General features: G+C 40.9%; 2 protein-coding genes across 10 annotated transcripts in view; one reads left to right on the forward strand and one right to left on the reverse strand.

Annotated features, from left to right (window-relative positions):
- Window positions 1-10,265, forward strand: part of LOC100748231 (glutamate receptor ionotropic, kainate 2) — a 113,943-nt gene extending 103,678 nt beyond the window's left edge. For 6 of the 8 annotated variants that reach the window (XM_033323521.1, XM_033323522.1, XM_003493219.4 and 3 more), the window contains 7 exons: window positions 3,429-3,686; window positions 5,697-5,894; window positions 6,443-6,668; window positions 6,739-6,903; window positions 7,333-7,433; window positions 8,164-8,454; window positions 8,655-10,265. In XM_033323521.1, coding sequence (XP_033179412.1) covers window positions 3,429-3,686; window positions 5,697-5,894; window positions 6,443-6,668; window positions 6,739-6,903; window positions 7,333-7,433; window positions 8,164-8,454; window positions 8,655-8,747 — 1,332 coding nt within the window. In that variant the 3' untranslated portion in view covers window positions 8,748-10,265. Of the gene's footprint in view, window positions 1-3,428; window positions 3,687-5,696; window positions 5,895-6,442; window positions 6,669-6,738; window positions 6,904-7,332; window positions 7,434-7,624; window positions 7,664-7,727; window positions 7,796-8,163; window positions 8,455-8,654 lie in introns of those variants that run through there. The other 2 variants (XM_033323524.1, XM_033323523.1) reach the window with 2 other exon arrangements.
- A 3,458-nt stretch (window positions 10,266-13,723) lies between these two features.
- The window catches only part of LOC100748348 (sestrin-1), a 153,869-nt gene continuing 147,970 nt past the window's right edge, over window positions 13,724-19,622 (reverse strand). For both annotated transcript variants that reach the window (XM_012391310.3, XM_003493220.4), the window contains exon 12: window positions 13,724-19,443. In XM_012391310.3, coding sequence (XP_012246733.1) covers window positions 19,357-19,443 — 87 coding nt within the window. In that variant the 3' untranslated portion in view covers window positions 13,724-19,356. The remainder of the gene's footprint in view (window positions 19,444-19,622) is intronic.

Below are 19,622 nucleotides of genomic sequence, written 5' to 3' on the forward strand. Positions count from 1 at the left end.
ATAATAGAAATAGAACGAAATGGATCATACCTAATTTGTGGCGGTACTCAACAGCAAATACGACCGGACGACGGCAGCGCAGTGGTTAGCGTCTTAGGTTACGAACGTTCAGGACCCGGGTTCAAATCCCGGCGCCCGTAGTCCGATTTTTCTTCCACGACATCTAAATGAGAAGAAAAAGCAGCAGTTAACCCCTCAGAGATATCTACACCCAGCATCATCAGCTCTATTACCGACTACTATCGCACCTCAAATTGGTGTGACCTCGACGTGATCTGCAGCGAAAAAGGTGTTGTGTGACCGTGAGAGCGCTACCGAGACTTCGATCATCGCGAATCTAAGACTGTACAATCTGGACCTATCGCTACGACGAACATGGAAAACGGCCCTTCGTGGTATAATATGTTTACAAAGGAATGGATGATACAGATGTTAATTGGACAGAAAAGACGATTGTTGGCCAACCTGAACTATTCACACCAAACGTACAGAAAGCAGCACAACTAAATGATTAGAATACGACTCGACTTTCACAAAACGCAATCCACACTCTCTCAGCAACGCCACTCGCAAGCTCTGCCTCTCCGCTCGCACGCTGCTTCTCGACTCGCCCGCTGCTTCTCGACTCGGCCCTTGCAGCATCCTCTTGTCTTCTCCTAGGCCCACCGCACACGTGTTCTGCAGACGCTCGTGGCCAGGGTCACGTAGGTCTTTTCTACGAAACTATGCACTTGAAAAGACGGATGACACATTGATGGGCCCGACGGCGCCTCGGCTCTCGCGACATTGTTCATGGTTCGCCCGATATCTCTTAGGCTTGGCGCCTCGGCTCTCGCGACATTGTTCATGGTTCGCCCGATATCTCTTGGGTTTTTCGTCCACGATACTACAATAATATAAAAGAGAAATTGTTGTTCACCTATTATCACCTTATGGAACGAAAGAAACTTTTCGGACAACCTAATACTTAAGATTTAACACTATTTACTAACTAGTAGCAGCGAAAGATCATGCACAAGAAATCTAGTATTTGTTTTTAATATTACTTGCGCTTAATACTTACAGCCATTTGCTTATTATTATGCATACGACCGACTGACTCGAAATATTTCTTCGATCGTGCACATTTTTATCGCGCAATCACTGAAAACGACTCTATCGAGAATTTTCTCATTGAACGGAAGGAAACAACGGAACGATCCACGGGTCTCGTTTAAAACTTTTAAACGTCGATCCATTCGTTTCTTTTCAATTGAGAGACAAAGAGAAGAAGGGGTTTGGGAATCTTCGCAATATCGGGATGTAATCAGCGTAGAACGAAGGAAGCTTCTCTAATTAGTGTAATGCGACCGCTTAATTGCAATCAGCGTCGCCGGCGTGCCCAGTCGAGGTGTCCTTTAATTATTCGATATCGTAATTGATCGTCTACGGTCCGCGATTCCGGCGTCAAAGCGCTTACCACGATACTGCAATCTGTTGTTGCCGCAGACGCGCGTTACACAATTCCTTGCGGTCTATTCCCAAACCGTTTAACGAAGAAAAGAAGGTAGGACATCGTGGTCCAGCGGAACCTTTATCGATTCGACGTTCGCGCCATTAACTTAATAATATTTTATTGCTACGTGACGATGCAAGAGTTTTTTAACTTTCGTTGAAACTTTAATGCCAATCTTCCTACACCTTCTTCTTAATCCTCGGATAAATTCTTTATAACTATATTTAGTATTTTCTACGATATATTTCTACGATGACTACATTTGGCTACGTTTAAAAGTCATAAATCGAACAGATAATGCCGCGTGTCTAGAAATCACGATAATCCGATCAGTCATCTACGATCTATTTCCAAAACTATGTCCTTTTTCTGAATTTCTGCCAAACATAACGAGTCCGACAAACACAGTTGCGAGCATAAATGTACGAGACCTCGTAAATCCTACTCGGTACGCGGAAAAAATCGCGTAATAGTAAAATTTCACCATGCGTTACAGCCTCGCGAATTAAACAGACCGATACTGTACCATTGTACTAGAAAAACGTGGAAAATACGAATTCAGTTAATTGTCGTCTAAGCATTTCGTCCAAGTCGAAACTTCCCTCTGTACTTTGAACGTTCAAGCCTTAGGTAAAACAAGACACAATTTTTTGTATCGCTTGTCAAAGAAAAGGAATGGAAGTGTAAAAAGTGAATGGAAAGGAAAGAGTTCATGTGGAAAGCAATAGAAACTCGAGTTAACTGAAACAATTCATCAATGAAAAGAAAGCACCAAACATAAAGCAAACGAGATGAACGAAGACTAAGGAGAGTAGATTATTCTCCGAGACGACGATCTTCCCTGCTTTGCCATTCTACTGGATCGAAGAAAGAATACAAGCCAGTCTGTGGAACGCTCGTTACAGCTCTTACAGTTTCGTAAGCGGAATTAACCGATTTAAAATCGAACAGTTGTCGAAGGATCGAACAAAGTGTCTCCTTCAATAGTTCGTAGAAAATCGAAAGAAGAACCGGTGGAACGTGCAAGATACGAGATGGAAAGACTCGAAGCGGATAGAAATTGCGATTTCGATGCTTAAACTATGATTATAAAATTGTTCCTGATGCAAATTTAAATTCGAAACTTCGATCAAACTGAAATCTTCCTTACTTTTACGTGGTTTTAATTAAAAATCGTTTCTGTTAAATTTACACTGAACTTCGACATTCAAAGAACCATAATAAAATTCTAGAATGCTAAAACCCTGTTTCGTGACATTCGGCCGTACTTTTTCATCGCTCTTTGTAGAATAGTAGCTGGTAAACTGCTCGAGATTAAACGCGAAGCGACAAACATACCGCGCTCTTCAATTTCGACCTGGCAAACGGTACACGTTTACACATTCGGTCGATAATGAACTCGCCAGTTAGGCAGAATTTACAGCGACGTTATGAGCTAGGCCTGCCGGCTAGCAATTGAAATGAAAATCGATATGCATGCACTTTCACGTTTAATAACAATGTGATATAGTTCCTTGGTAATCTGTACGGTTAATCGATAATATCTTCGTTATCATGTAGCGAAGATCTCGAAGAGATACTATCAACTGAAAATTATGATACAATGTAATGGACTTTGAATCTGGAAGATAAGTTACTGCTGAGCATATTATGACTAAATTGCGGATGTTTATACATTTATGATAAGTATGAAACAAATGAAAATATATAAAGACGAGCAGAAATATAAAAATACGTAGCGCGTCAAGATGCATGCACAGAGCTTTCAAAATTTTTCAGAAGTTGCAAGATTTTGTAATAAATAAAAAAAAATAGGAATATATCCAAAGATAATTCTAGTTCTGTAAAATATTCGTGCTCGAGGGTACAGTAGATTTTTGATTCGATTCGATTGATAATCCGATTCGAAACGATAGATGAAGTTCGTTTACAGGTACCGACCAGTCATCCAGCTCGACTATTCTCCTTTATGAACCCGCTGGCTATTCAAATCTGGCTGTATGTGCTGGCTGCGTACGTCCTTGTCTCGGTGATGATGTTCGTGGTTGCTAGGATCAGCCCGTACGAGTGGAACAACCCTCATCCCTGTCATACAGAGTCGGAACTTGTCGAGAACCAATTCTCGCTGGCCAATAGTTTTTGGTTCACCATTGGCACTCTGATGCAGCAGGGTAGCGATCTGAACCCTAAGGTATGTCACTGTAATTTTCGTGCAAAATTAACACACTGTTCGATACGATTTTAGAAGATCGTTCTTCGGCTTATTTTCATTTTTATATCTACGTCTCGCGTCTGTATGTTTCTTCGTTTAATGATAATTTTTCAATTCTTTCAAGTTTCGTCAAGAAGGCACAATGGGCTATTTGAGGCCAATTTTACCGGAAATATTAGGTTGTCCTAAAAGCTTCTTTAGTTTTATAAAAAAAGTAATAGATGTATAACATTTTTTATGTTTTATTGAATTATGTATGACTCAATTTGTAGTAACAGAACAAAAGTAGTAATAGAACAAATATAAAACAAAAAATGTTGTGCATCTAATATTTCCTTATAAGATGAAAGAGACTTTTGGGATGACCTAATAAATACATTCGTCGTTTGATTAATCGATTAAACGTAATGTTGCACACGATGCAATCGTACGAGTCATACGAATAATATTCATTTGATTGATGCAACAGAACTTTTTGAAAAATACATTACGATGCATTTATTTATTTCGATAAACGTAATACGATATGTTCTTTCCTTAAAAACAACACGCAAATATACCTACATACGTAGACACGCATATGGAGGGTGAGATTCTACCGTGAACAGTTTCAACAATTTTATTTCAAAGGTATTGACAACCGTAATTACCAAATTTACAGTGCAAATAACTCAATTTAAATTAAACAGATTATTAAGCTCTTCTCTGGCTATATATTTGCGCCAGCTCTTTCAAATGCCCATGCATATTAATAGAGTGGAAAAACATTGACGAATAGCCGCAAGGGGAAACCGGACGGATCGATCGACGAGAATATCATCGAATCGACGATCTGTTTTATGTTATTTTGCGAAAACCTGTTCGTACGAAAAAAACCACTCGCAAATATCGAGTCGATGGCCAGAAAACATAATATGCGACATATCTGATGCGTTCCGTTGTCTTTGTCGCGCTATTCCAATCGATGGGCCGTGATGGTCGGGCGAAATAAAACTTTGTCCAAGGCTCCGTAATTACCATTTCAAAAATGACGCTGTTAACATACGAATTTTGTTGTAATATTATCATCCTGTAACAACAGCGTTGACAATAATTTTTCTATTCTTAATCTGGTGGATATCGAATAGTGAAGAATAGACAAGAAAATGTATCATTTTCAATAATTTCGTCGTAACGTTTAAAACGGAATTTTAAACGATATTACAAACTTTTCATTACAATACGTTTCGTTTTACAAAGTTCTTGTTAAACCTTAAGGCGATAAAGCAACATTTTTACACGAATTAACGCGTTTCTTTTATAACTATCCTAAAAACCTAGATTCACATGGACGTTCGTACTGCGAGTGATTAAGATTACGCTGAAATGACACAACTTTATTTCAAATAAAGATTAACGCGGCAGACTCACGTAAGAGGAAATACTCAAACCTCTTATCGCGCTTTGTCAACTTTATATCGCGAGCAAATATTCTACAGAAATTTCCTTTTCCTTCTACGATGCTGACCAAAAAGGGAAAATACATCTAAAACCTGGAATTCCAGAACGATCTTCGAGCTGTCCGCCGGAGAGGAAGCTCGAAGGAGTCTCATTGCGTTGTTCGGTTAGCCGTGACGTGGAACGATGGCGATCGACCCGTTTCATTAAGCGGAGTGAATTAACCGGGCTTCGAGCCTTCGCTTAGAGACTTAGAGAAGCGAAATTGCGCCACAGAGATAATAGAATCTCAGCGGTGGAACCACGATGACTCTAGTTTATCGATGAAGGTTGCTTTGCTCGAATATCCACGCGGCGCGGTGGCGTAAAATTTTTATCACGCCACTATGCACGACTTTACTTTGCCTTTTCATAAAACTTAAAGCCCTGGAATACTTGGCGATATTCTGTGTTTTTACTACTTTCAACGCGAAACGGTATAAACTTAACTAAACCGGTGTAAAAGCCGGCTGATAGCTTCTTGAAGATATTGCAGTTGATAAATTTGATCAGGCAACGAGCACGCGGATCGTGGGTGGCATATGGTGGTTCTTCACGCTGATCATCATATCGTCGTATACTGCCAACCTGGCGGCGTTCCTTACGGTCGAGAGGATGATCACTCCCATTGAAAATGCGGAGGATCTCGCTGGTCAGACGGACATCGCTTATGGTACCTTGGATAGCGGAAGTACCATGACTTTCTTCAGGGTAATCATCTTTATCGTTCGTCCTTAATTAGAAGCAGCGGAACAGTCGATATTGGCAATTTAATATTGCTGTCAGCCAATATTGGAATAGCAGTCAAGGAGATGAGATTACATAAAAAGAAATATTCCAAGGAGAATTGAGATTAAAAAATGTTATTGGTTTCGAGATAAAAAGGAGATGCGCCCACGAAGATGACAATTGCTAGAAATAATCTTTTAGTTAGAGATCAGTCTCGTTCGGGTTAATTGAATACTTTGCAGCGATAAGAGGACAGCTCCAGTATTTCAACTGTATTTATCGGAAAAGAGAGAAAGATACAGGTTCCATGTGCAAATGTACGAAAATTGATTGCTACGAGTATTAGTAGACTATGAACTTATAGTACGTATGAAAGAGATAATTCAATTTCGATTAATTTTTAGTTACATTTTGTTACTTTATTCAAATTACTTGAAAGTGGAGCGCCTCCTTATCGCGGCAATCTCTCCAGTTATTTCCCATAATTATCTGCGATAGTACGAAGCGATAGTAATGCGAACGATCTAAAGGATTCGATGATCGAGACGTACAAGAAGATGTGGCGGTTCATGGAGAACAAGAAACCATCCGTGTTCGTGCCCACTTACGAAGAAGGGATCCAGAGGGTTCTTCAAGGCGATTACGCTTTCTTAATGGAGTCGACCATGTTGGATTACATCGTGCAAAGGGACTGCAATCTCACCCAAATTGGCGGACTTCTGGATAGCAAAGGATACGGCATCGCTACGCCAATGGGTGAATTTTATCTTCTTCCATGTTTATAGAATAGATTGTCTATGATCGTAACGGTTCGTATTGTTTGTAGGCTCACCATGGCGAGATAAGATATCTCTGGCAATTCTCGAGCTTCAGGAAAAGGGAGAAATCCAAATGCTGTACGACAAATGGTGGAAGAGTCCCGGTGATACTTGTATGAGGACTGAGAAGGGCAAGGAGAGCAAGGCGAATTCCTTGGGAGTGGATAATATAGGTAATTTTTGAAAGAATTTCATTTACAATAGTTGTAAAAAGTATCGACGCGGCATTATTATAGCATCTAGCAACGCATGATATTTTTGGCTTTGATTCATACGTTTTCAAAAATATCATGTACGATATGTGCATTATGAGCTTTGTTTCGCAATAATCTGTCAAACAGATCTGTAAACTTATTCAGTTTCCTTCCGAGACACTCTATATATTTTGGTAGCATTTGAACATTAATATTCGATAACACCGAATATCAATGTTCCTAACTCGTTGTTCCTCTGTTTCGACTTGCTATTGCCGCCACCTTCAGTCGAATCGCGTCGCACCTCTTGGGTTAGCGAACAATTCGAGGAAACAGCGTCCTGTAGGCGACCAGGACCGATGAATTTTTACATTTGCTGGAAGTTGAACTTCTTGTGCTGTCTTATAGGTGGAGTATTCGTTGTACTGCTGTGCGGCCTGGCGTTCGCCGTGTTGATCGCGATTTTCGAGTTCTGCTATAGTACCAGGAGAAACATGCCGGCGGAACGGGTGAGTAACTCTCTTCTACAACGAATATCAGAAACAAGAGGAAATGCATAAGGATATCGTGGACATTGATATTCCACGGGATATCGTTCTACGATCACAAATTAGATCAATTTTCTCCGCTCTGTCACGGATTGTATCAATAAAAAGACAATTCGTGGACAGATGACGAGAAAACAGAGACTCTTTTCCAGGCGATGAACACGCGCGATGCATGAACTTTAGGATTGCATGAAATTTTCTGTCACTTTTGTTTTCCATTTTGTGTGGCCCACCGTGGATTTTTCCGCGAAGCAGCATGAACTCATCCTTCATTGAAGCATGCCGGCCGACTGCAAACGCACGAAGCTCAGTCCACGAACAAGGTCCGTTATTTTTGCATTTTTTCCAGTTGAAAACTTCGTTATCTCCGCTTAATTCGATTCTCCTTTTGACCGTTCTCTTTTTCAACGTCTGCTCGTAATTGCGCGCGCTGTTGGCAACATTTTTTGCTCGCCTTCCGTTCGATAGCCAGCGCAGTATCGAGGAACGAACCTGCTCGTTCGCTTAAATTACCGATTCGCTTTGATTACGTACGTTCGTCGTGTTTTTTCGTTTCCGCTTCTGTTACCCGTGTCGCGTATCAACGAGCAGAACTATCTGAATCGATCGTCGATCGATTTCACGAGGTGTTCCCTCAAAATCACTTTGACTTTATCGTTTTCTTCTCTGATTTGCTAAATTCGAAACGCAGAGAGCTCCGGTATCGACGCCGATCTGCACGGATTCTTTGCAAGGGATCTCGCAATCCGTGCAGCAACAGCAACAACAGCAGACGCAACAGCAGCAACAACAGCAGCCGCAACAACAATCGAATCAGCATCAGGAATCCCTGTGCTCGGAAATGGCGCGGGAACTGTGTCGCGCGTTGCGCTGCCACGCGTCCTCGCGGCGGCGTCGCGCCTGCGAGAAATGCTCAACGCACGTGCTCGGCTATACACCGGACAACCCCACTGCCACCCCCTTGAATGGGATGAGATCGCAGGTTCGTTGCTTTCACAAAGACGACAAGTCATATATGAAAATACTCCGCGAAGGTTTAACGCCGATCGATACGCTAATTATTCTTCGAACGATCTCGTACAGTCTCGATCTTAAATCCGCATCACGATCTCTTCTAATTAGATAAAGAGATAAAGCGCAAAAGACACGATACTATATCGAACACAATTTTTGCTGTTACAGAGAAGCAGCCTGGGTGTTCCCACAGTGGAACTGCCGCCACATGTTCACCTGCATCATCACGCACCACCGCCACACGACTATGACGGAACTTAAACTCACGAATCTTTTTACACCTTTTGCGGTCACTTCTTGGGGCCTAACGAACGAGAAGAACGTACTAACGGGGAGAAGAAGTGGTACGACTACGGACGAAAAAGCTTCGAAAAGAAAAGAGAGGGGACAAGATCGAGAAGACCGAGAAGAAAGTACAAAAACGCATCAAGTAGCACCGAACGAACAGATCGACCAGTTCGTTCCTTTCCTTTTTTCCTAGAGAACGAAGTAGAATACCGCCGCGAGTATCACATACGTCGAGAATCACCGAAAACCAACGTTGCACAATTTCTATGAAGAGCGTGTGTTCGTCGTCGAACACGAACGAGAGAGGAGAAAAAAAAAGGCTCTTGTGTTCCCGCGAATCTCCCTTTCCTATTTTCACCAAGAACACGGTCTCGTTTCACTTTCTACCGTAGAGTCTGCACCAAGAGACGATTGTTCGCGTACGTTGGCTAACGCGGAGCGCAGGGATCGATCGTGGAGGACTCGCACGATCCGTGGCGAAAATCCAACAAGACCTGCCATTTCTCAATTCTCGTCCCGCCACTATTTCATCCTCTCACTGTTTCTCACTTGCATCGCGTAGAAATATCATGGTATTTGTCATGCGATCAACCAAAAACTCGAGGAATTTGCGTTTCGATGACCCACACGCAACATTTCCCTCGATTAATCGAACGGAGAAGGATATTTCAAAGCTCGTAGCGATTTCTCTCGACGAAAAGAGATCGTGGCAATCTAATAAATCGAAAAATTAGTTGATATTATTAAAATTAATCACAAGATACATTGACAAGTGCTGTGTATCTCGAAATACGATCCTCGAGTATTATTTAGCACGACTAGATTTTGATCCATTTGGAGGAATCGTCGAGCCGAAGTACAAAGAAGAATGTCGAATTTTCTTTTTACTCTGCGCTAACGAAAAGGATCGAACAACCGATTTCAGTCTCGGAACATTTCCTGTACATTGCACGTCGCGTCAGGAGAACATTCGTGTTCGAAGAACGATCGAGCCCGAGATTAAACAGGAACGACAATTATCACGCGATTTTTCTTCCGTTTTCGGCAAGACGAGATGTCGTTGCGACTGACGCCAGGCTCGATTCGGCTCTTCCTGTAATACAACACGCGATCGATCGTAGAAATCGGAACGGCCAAGTAAGGCGGTGAAACTATCTGTCGATCAGGCCGTTCCTTTTTTACCCTTTTGCGTCCACGTAAACGAACTGCACCGTAAACGATTCTTGCATACGTAAACGACCACCGGAGGCACATTAACTCACATAACACACTCACGCAGATACAGATTCGTGTAACTACCGCGGCGGCACGCGCGAATGTAGACGATACAATTTGCAAGTATTTTAAAGTAAAACACAGAAGGCAAGCGACTAACTGTCTAGAGTTAAAGAAAAAAAAAAAAAAACGAGTACAACCAAGTAGACGTTTGATGTCATTTCACGTGTGTATATGCAGAAGGCGAATAAACGTAAGACATGATGATGGACAGGATGGATCGTTTTCTCGTTTACCTTCCCCTGATTTTCCTCAGATTCGTTTTGATATTGACGATCCTAGTCCAACTCCACTTTCTATTAACTTCTTAATTTCATTATATAAGCAGATAATTTTGAATGTTACAATTTTGGAAATAATATTCAATTCTCAGTAAGTAAAGGACTCATTTCTGCAGGTTCATTTATCATAGGAAAATAACGACAATTTCGAAAACAAATTTCGAGAACGGTGTTTGTAACGTCCTCGCTTCTTTCTTCTTTTTAATATGTGGAGTTGAACAGTTGTTGATTTCGTTTTGAAATCAATAAAAGTAATAAAATGTAATATTGAAGTTGTACGGTTAGTACGGTTAACGCTGATATATTACATCTACGTAAACACCACGTTGTACAGAACTGTACAGGGTATTCCTGAAATCTTGGTAGAACCGGAAAGCAGACAATTTTCCATTTGAGGTAAAAGGTGATAAAAGTAAGTATTTCCTTCATATATCGCATTTCATATCCCTTATTTTATTTCTCAATTATTACTCTATATCTAATATAGACAAACCAATGTTAACCAATGTATCCAATATTCCCTACCCATTACCATCTTCTTATATTCAGCATTCTCTATGCTGAATCTCACAGCCCGCTCTCCACATCCTAATTGAACAATTCGGTCCTTTGAAATTAGGACGACACAGAAAATGCCAATAAGATGTAAAATACAGCTCACGAATTGCTCACAAACGAAGCTCGCTGTCCCATAAAATTAAATTTGTTTTCCCCAGTCATGTCAGTCCCGACATTCGGACATGTCGGTTCGGTACTGCAAATCCTCACTTCCTCCCACAAACGAAACTTCTTATCCTACAAAATGAAACTCGTTTTCGTTTGTTGGAAAATATATTTGTTTATTTACTTTCGTGGACTGTACTTTTCAGTGCGTTTAAATCTTAGGTGTCTTAGAATATCGAACATTGGACATGGTTTTGGAAAAATTGGTAATTTGATGGTTGATATAGGAAAGAGAAAATAGAGCGTAGGATGTGGCATATAGAGGCGTATACAGAGAGTGTGACATATGGTTGAACCAAAATATTGGACCTGGCATGTGGGAAAGGACATGTAAAAAATGTGCCAGAAGATGAAAAATATGTAAATAGGAAATATGAGATGTGGTATGATGGTATGTATGCGCTGTAGAAATTAGGCTGGAAGATATGGGCTATGGATACGATATACCGGGTATGAGATATAAGAGAGGAGACAGGGAATATAAAAAGTTAGATGCAGGATGAATATACGTGTGCTGCGAGAGTAAGGACAAAAGATATTCCCTGTATAAAATATTGTATGTAATATGTAGAACACGAGAAATGGAATGCTTAATACGAGATATAGAATGGTGATGTGAAATATGGAAAATAGGGCCCACAAAATAAAAGATATGGATTGGCACTACTTGCTATGGAATATAGGATAATATACAGGGTGGTTGGTAACTGGTGGTACAAGCGGAAAGAAAAAAAGAAGTCGAAAATATAGAATAAAATATTTTTTTTTCAATTTCTTTTTTCAATTTTTCCATCGAGACAACGATCTACAGTGAGATCCGTTATAACGTACCGCGCGCGTACCGAGCGAAAATTCAAAGTCGATTTTCTCGAAAACAAAGCCTCGAACGAAAAATTTTTATTCTATACTTTCGACTTCTTTTTTCGCGTAGAATCACCCCCTTTCCGCTTGTACCACCAGTTACCAACCACCCTATATATGAAGTGAAATGTGGTATGGAAACTGTGAGATGGTCTTCAGTTAACGAACGTGGGGTAGAGAGTATTATATGTCGAATATAGGAAGTAGAATTGTATGCGTGTGTGAGCAGGTGTAACGTGTTATGTGTGGGTTCTGATATGCAACATTTGAGGTTTAAGTGTAGAGAGTGAAGAGTTAGTTGTGGGATACGTGATATATCATATAAGATGCGAGATATAAAACGTAGAAGATGAAATAGATTTGGTATAAAATGAAATGGAGACGAGAATGAAACTTATCAACCAACACAAGTAACAAAGAGTTATCTCTTAACAAATAATTTAAAAAATTACAGCAGGATTAAAGGAAGCTAAGAAAAGGTACAAAGTTAAGATCGATGGTATATCTTTTTTTTTTTATATAACATCATTTATTAAGGGATAAAATAAATGACAAATAACATATCACTTATATGAAACTATAACATTTCTTAGTGTTCATCATTCGTTATGATATAAAAGAAATCACATCACATACGACCCTCCACGTAACGCTTACACGCTCGTGTCGGCTCGATTCACGCGCTATTTTATCGCGCGCGATTTCCTCCCCTCTCTCACTCTCACTCACTCTCTCTCTCTCTCTCTCTCTCTCTCTCTCTCTCTCTCTCTCTCTCTCTCTCTCTCTCTCTCTCTCTCTCTCTCTCTCTCTCTCTCTCTCTCTCTCTCTCTCTCTCTCTCTCTCTCTCTCTCTCTCTCTCTCTCTCTCTCTCTCTCTCTCTCTCTCTCTCTCTCTCTCTCTCTCTCTCTCTCTCTCTCTCTCTCTCTCTCTCTCTCTCTCTCTCTCTCTCTCTCTCTCTCTCTCTCTCTCTCTCTCTCTCTCTCTCTCTCTCTCTCTCTCTCTCTCTCTCTCTCTCTCTCTCTCTCTCTCTCTCTCTCTCTCTCTCTCTCTCTCTCTCTCTCTCTCTCTCTCTCTCTCTCTCTCTCTCTCTCTCTCTCTCTCTCTCTCTCTCTCTCTCTCTCTCTCTCTCTCTCTCTCTCTCTCTCTCTCTCTCTCTCTCTCTCTCTCTCTCTCTCTCTCTTTCCCTATCGTTCGAAACTTGGAAATCTTTTTACCGCGAATAATATAAAATACACGATCAACATCGAATCGATCAACGGACGAAATGGACAACGAAGAATAGATCTCGCGAAACAATCACAACGTGATTTGCCCCCGGAATAATTCCATGAAGTACTACAATTATAGCGTCTCACGCTACGGCTCATGATAAGATTAGGCTTCGACCGCGTCGCTTAATCGAATCAACGTAACCGTGATGTTTCAAGCGGAGTCGCATGAATGGAATTCTCCGAGTTTTCGGGGATGAGAAATCGTCTCTACTTAAATAAAGAAAAAAAAAAAAAGGAAGAAAAGGAAAACGCGAGAAAAAATGTATAAACGTATAAAACCCGAGGGAATTTACGATCGCGGCAGATCAAGCGGATTCGAGCAGACACCAGCGTGCCCTACAATTTCTTCTGATACGATACAATAATAATAATATAACCGACTGAATCCATTTTGGAAGGGCCTAGTCAAATCACTTGTAATTATCACACGATCATACTCGACACGGTGGCATGTAAATGTTTTGTTGCTCCGTTATTCTTCTTTTTTTTTTTCGTAATATTTTTTTGCGGTTTTCACCTTTTTTCTATTGTAATATGCTTGTTTTTTTCTTTTTTTTATTTTTATATATGTTTTTGTGACTTTCGGAGGTGGCTCGAGTTCGCGATGCGAACATGTACGTTCATTCGCGATCGATAAACAATATTTCTTCTTGATAATACGCGTTCATACTTTATATAAGAGTGTGTTGTCTGTCTCTATGTAAATGTATGGGGTATCGTGTTTGTGTAATGCTTTATAGCTGTGTGTCGATCTATCGTCGAAATTGAAAAAAGAGAAAGAAAAAAACAATGAAACGAAGTAGAATAATAGTAGTAGTAGTAGTAGTAGTAGTAGTAGTAGTGGTGGTGGTAGTAGTAGTAGTAATAGTAATAATAGTAGTAGTGGTAGTAGTAGTAATATTAATAATAATAATAAAAATAATAATAATAATAATAATAATAATAATGTACGAAGAAGAAAGCAAAGAAACGATACACGTACGCGTGTTATGTATGATGCATGTATGGTGTGTCTATGCATGTAGAACAAATGCCTCGTTCTTTCTTTCGATCGACTATTCTCTGGGTCTTTTTTTTCTCTCGTCCACCTCCATGCTCTTATATTTTTTTTTTCTCTCGCTTACGCGCTTTTAATCGAGGCGTCCAACTTCACCCGATATCCTGACGGGATGATATCCACCGTTTATTTTAAAATAAACACGTAAAACGGAAAACCTGAAACTGTCTTTTACCATTTCTATCGCAAACGCGGCTCTCTTCCACCGATACAGAAAGTAAAAGCGAAGACAAAAAGGTAAAAACGCGCGTTGGCTGTTTCGCAAAACTTGATCGCGTCAGGAAATCTAGGCGGAGATGAAAGAAAATTATCAATGAAGATCGTTGTCTCCTCGCTCAACCTTCTTCCCCTTCTATTTCCGTTGATAAACGATCGTTTCCTCTTTTTCTCTAAATCTATCAATTACGAAGCTCGTTCTTCCTTCCACTTTTTCTCTCTCCCAACTATTAGAATGCTTATTTATTTTATGAGATCAGTCCGGGCGTTAAATCGCGCCGCGAACACCGCAACTTCATCCGTTTTTTTTTCCCCATCCTCGAGGCGATCTCTGTCGAGTTCTCTCGCTCGTTCGCGATCCACAAATTTCTTCTAATTTACAGATGTTGTTCGTACGAACTGGTCATTGGACGAAACAAAGAAACAGAAAAAGAGAAAGGTAGACGAAGAAAAGTAGAAACGGAAGAAGAAAGCAAGAGACAGATGGAAGAAATAGCGAGTGTGTAGCTCGAAGATCAACTTCTTTCTTTTCTTTTTTCCTTAGCTTTCGATCACTCTGTTCGAACGATTGAGAATAAAGTACCCTTCGCGATCGATCTCGATCAGGAACGATTTCGTGTAACGATGAGAACTGGCGTATAAAAATGGTTGATGATCGAATGACGGTTTTAAAGTTGCCTCGAAAAGCCTCGATATTAAAAGTTTTCTTTGGTCGGAGAGATCTGCTCCTTTTTCATTTATTTCATTCCTTGTTTTTTTCCTTTTTAACCGTTTACACGCCGTGTGTCGACGCGCCGTATCGAAAACATTAAATACATATACATATATATACGCGTTAAATAATTCCTTTTATACAATCTACGTTATTAAATATCGTTTAGGACTGACAAACGGACGTCCTTAAATACAAACGCGATCTTCGAACCGGTTTACGAAAAAATACATCAAAGGTTTCTCGTTCCTGGAACGCGCGGAACCGAGAAGAAGAGAAAAAGTCGAGAACGATCGCGTCAAAAATGGTGGTCCTGTAAACGGTTAACTTTCTTCTGCGTTCTCTGATCGTGCACAGGTAAACGACTCTATTTCGCGCGCGCGAGCGCGTGTCTGTGTGTATGTGTCTGTGTGTGTGAGTGTGAGTGTGTGTGCGCGTGTTCCGTCATCAGGTGCAAGAAGAGGAGAATCATACGAATGGAGAAGAGAAATACGAAAAAATCGAGACGCGCGAAGACAAAGAAGAAGATGGAAAAGAAGAAAGAGAGTTATTGAGAAAAATAAATCGTTAAAAAAAAAACTACGGAATACTGTGATCGAGTAACTCGTCACTTCCCTCGTGTTTTCGGTTGCTCAGGTGTTACGACATGGCTGATCGAAGGATCTTTATTTTTTACTCTCGGAGCCTGAATAATTATTATTTGAAAATTCCTGATGAAAATTCTAGTCTTCCGATGCATCACGATGCTCGGCATTGATGCTTGGCTCTATAGTGCGTGTTGGTGGAACGTTAAGATTCTCCTTCGGAGGACGAGGATTTTGATCAGAAATTTTCAGAAAACTCTGGAGAACGTGTAAAGCGAAAGACGAACGAAGGAAACGCTCGAACGGCGCCGCTCTAAATCCTGTCTACGGCTAAGATCGCGCGAGAGCGATCGACGCTCACGAGACTCGTCCTGAATAAACTCTTCATGTGATATGTGAGGACGTCGTCCACTCCATGCGAACGCGTCGCTGTTGGTCGAAAATTCTAAGATGTGTGTGTTTGTTCGCTGCTTCAATCGTAATAATTAATTTCTTAATTCGCCGGGTCATGCGCCGTATATTCGCTTATCCTCTGCTCTTCTATCTCTCTCGCTCGTGAATCGATCCAGGGAAAGAGTCTACAAGGTTAAAAAAAAGAGAAAAAAGAAAAAAGTCATAGGAGAGTAAATCTACGATTGGACAGATACGTTGAATGAGTTTCGCGTTACTCCCCGAACTCGCTTCACGATCGAGAGAACAGACGGCGCTCTCCATGAAAACGCAATTACTCGGAATCATATACACGAATATACGATAATTCCAGAGCGCGCATATACACAATTACATAATAAAGAGACACCGTTAATTACAAACGCTACACTTACATCTCCGATGGATTTTTCTTATCTTTTAGTCGTTTTGCTTTCTTTCGGCTCTCGTGCAATATCGATAATACACCGCCCGCCCGCGCTCCTCTTTCCTCTTTGTCGTAAAACGTATAGACGCTTTTCGTATGTACCCGTATGCGTACATACAAATATATAATATATATAATATTCATATATATAATATATCGGTCCTTTTTTTGTTTGTTTTTCATCTCGATAATGCGTATATGTGTTATATATCTATTATATATATATATATATATATATATAATATGCGATCACAGACACGTGTAATTCGCGTGTATAGAGTTTGCTTATTTTTTTCTTTTTATCTCCTTTTCTTTTTTGTGCCGCACTTTCTCTCTCCCGTGTACCTTAACGACTTAATATTGGATTTGATTTGTTTAAACAGCCTCTCTCTGTCCTGCTCGCACACTAACGCCGCGCGTGCGTTCTACTGTTGCCAACCGTTCGATGGTCAGAAGGGGCGAACTTATTATTCGCACGTTCCATTTTAAATTATTTCTCGTCTTCTCTTCGTTTCCTACGTCGATATAGTAAAACGACGTTACGCGAAAGGCATGAAAATTCGTTGATAAAACGCACGCGCATATGCGGTCAATCGTTTCGAGTCTTCGTTCTCTCTTTTTTGTCTCGCGATCGTTCGCCCCTTCGCTTGGTCCTTGCCGATTTTTTCTTTCACTTTCGCCATTAAAAAAATCGGAGCGGTTCGCGTACGCTGCACCGCATTAATGCCAAAAAGTTTCGCACAGCTTCCAATACGATAGCCACGCGTTTTAAGTTCGTTCGAAGACGCCTGGCCTTCGAACAACAAGGACGAAAAAATTTGTCGAAGATTCGGTGCGGCGCGCACGACTCTTTGCCCTCGATTTTCTTCGCTCTCTTTCTCCTTCTTCTTCGTTCGATTTTTGCTCGAGATAGTAATACATTGCCGTATATTTCTGGTTGGTGACAGTAGCGCCATAAACCATCGTAAATAAACACAGCCGATAGGCATTGCTTGTCTCTGCGCGCGCGCTCATGGCTACCCGAGCGACGATTTTAAAAAGACCGCGCGTCGAAGCCGCGCATGTGCCTGCGCGCAGATCGTCCTACGATCTAAAGACTTCATTTATCACCTGTTTTCTCGACATACACGGATACGACGAAAACGAAGGTACACTTTTTTGTCATTTTTATATTAATAGCTTTCTCGTTATACGATAGTCAGTGAAATAAACGAGGTTAAAACGTATATAATATGTACAACGCGAATCGCGGTCATAGCGCGAAAGACAAATTGTTTCATTTCTTTCCATTTCACTTGTTTCTTCTGTTCGTCGCGTTCCATCGTCGTCTTTGTTCGTCTATTCGTTCACAGAATTGACAAATCGATACAAAGGCGACGGAGGGACGAGTGTCTCGACGTAGAGACGCAAAAACGGGACCATTTCAAATTGGTCAATTCGAATTGGAAACAGTGTGTTCTAATAGACTTCTTAATTTATTCTTACAATTAACTGCAGTGCTGTATTAGCAAATCTTCTCGATATATATAAAGAGCCGCGAGTAGTTGATTAATTTGGAAAAAACGGACGCGCGATGCTCCTCTCCTTCCCCTCTTTTCAAACTTCTTTTTGTTTCGTTTCCTAAACACGATAGTTAGTAATAAAACATGCAAAAAAGAAAACGGAAAGGCGGATAAAGAAAGAAAGAACCGCGAACGTACTATAATAATCGCTATCGTCTGTCGTACCTACAGCTGGGAATTGTGTAAAACTAAAAGCGGCAAAGAGTACAATTTAAAAATGTGCACGGAAATTTTACCGAAAGGATAAACGCGACGATCGGGGAAGGGGCAAAAGCTTCAACAGATCTGAAATGCTTATAACGAAACGCGCAAATAACAGTCTACTACACGATATCTTGGCAAACATAGAAAAATACGAGTGTCTATTTACAAAACGAATCATAAAATCTCTCTTTCTCTCTCGCGTGTATCCTCTTCTCCTGAACCCCCATCAGGGGTGTCTAAAATCCAAAAACTAAACCGAGCAGAAAATGAGAACGCATCCGCGTTTCCGGTTTACAGAGCGGAAACGGCAGCGCGTCAAACACAGAAACATCGCTTTGGATGATACGCCTCCGATTCAGAGACGAAACCATCGATATCTTCTAACTTGCAGACTCGAGGATCGGCTATCTTCTATCGCCGTGGCCGATCAACGTTTATCGGCATCGATATCGACGCGACTACATCGAAATTTTCATTTCTTCTTCCACGCGCCTCGCGGAGCTTTTCTTTCGGGTCGATTCTCTCCTTCGGTTCAGCACTGACTCATCGAAGAAATCTTTGTCGTTTAAGGTTACGAGCGACGAGCAAACGACGGACACCCTGGCAACGCCGTCTCACAATGGACACTCGAATTTCGGGGTTCCGCTTTTTCTTCTTTGCTCACGCGCGTGTTTCATTATGTTTCTGTTTTCAATTCTGTACGTCTGCGTGTGTACGGTGAGTTTATTATAACGTGAACTCCTCTCTGTTCGCTGCTATGTGTACGTATGGATGAATAATATAGTTGTGTGTAAATGAATATGTTCTGTCACTGTGTGAAGGTACATTGTTATATACTGCGTGAGAAACAGTGTCGCGTTTGCTCGTTCCTTACTGTGCCGTGTGCAGAGTCCGCAAAGACGCCTCGCAAAGACGATAAAATAAACCGACGACAAACTGACAGACAGCAAGTAGACGAAGGAGCAGCGACGATGCCTCGCTTAGGTCATATATTGCATCACCGCGCGGAGTGCGTACAACAGCTCCGCTTGCATTCGTGCCTCCAGAATCATCAGGTTTACGTGAACCTGAAAAAAACGAAAAATACATTTTTAATAAAAACATAACAGAACATGAAACGTTAATAAAGCTTAAACACTGTTAAAACCGAACAAATAAATCGACGATCCCTAAGTCATTATGGTGACACGTGAAACCGAAATGCGTGCGTATGTCACGGAAATCATATGTAAATAGAATTATGCAC

Source organism: Bombus impatiens, unplaced genomic scaffold, assembly GCF_000188095.3.
Source record: "Bombus impatiens unplaced genomic scaffold, BIMP_2.2 scf_1060, whole genome shotgun sequence".
In the NCBI taxonomy this organism is placed as follows: domain Eukaryota; kingdom Metazoa; phylum Arthropoda; class Insecta; order Hymenoptera; family Apidae; genus Bombus; species Bombus impatiens.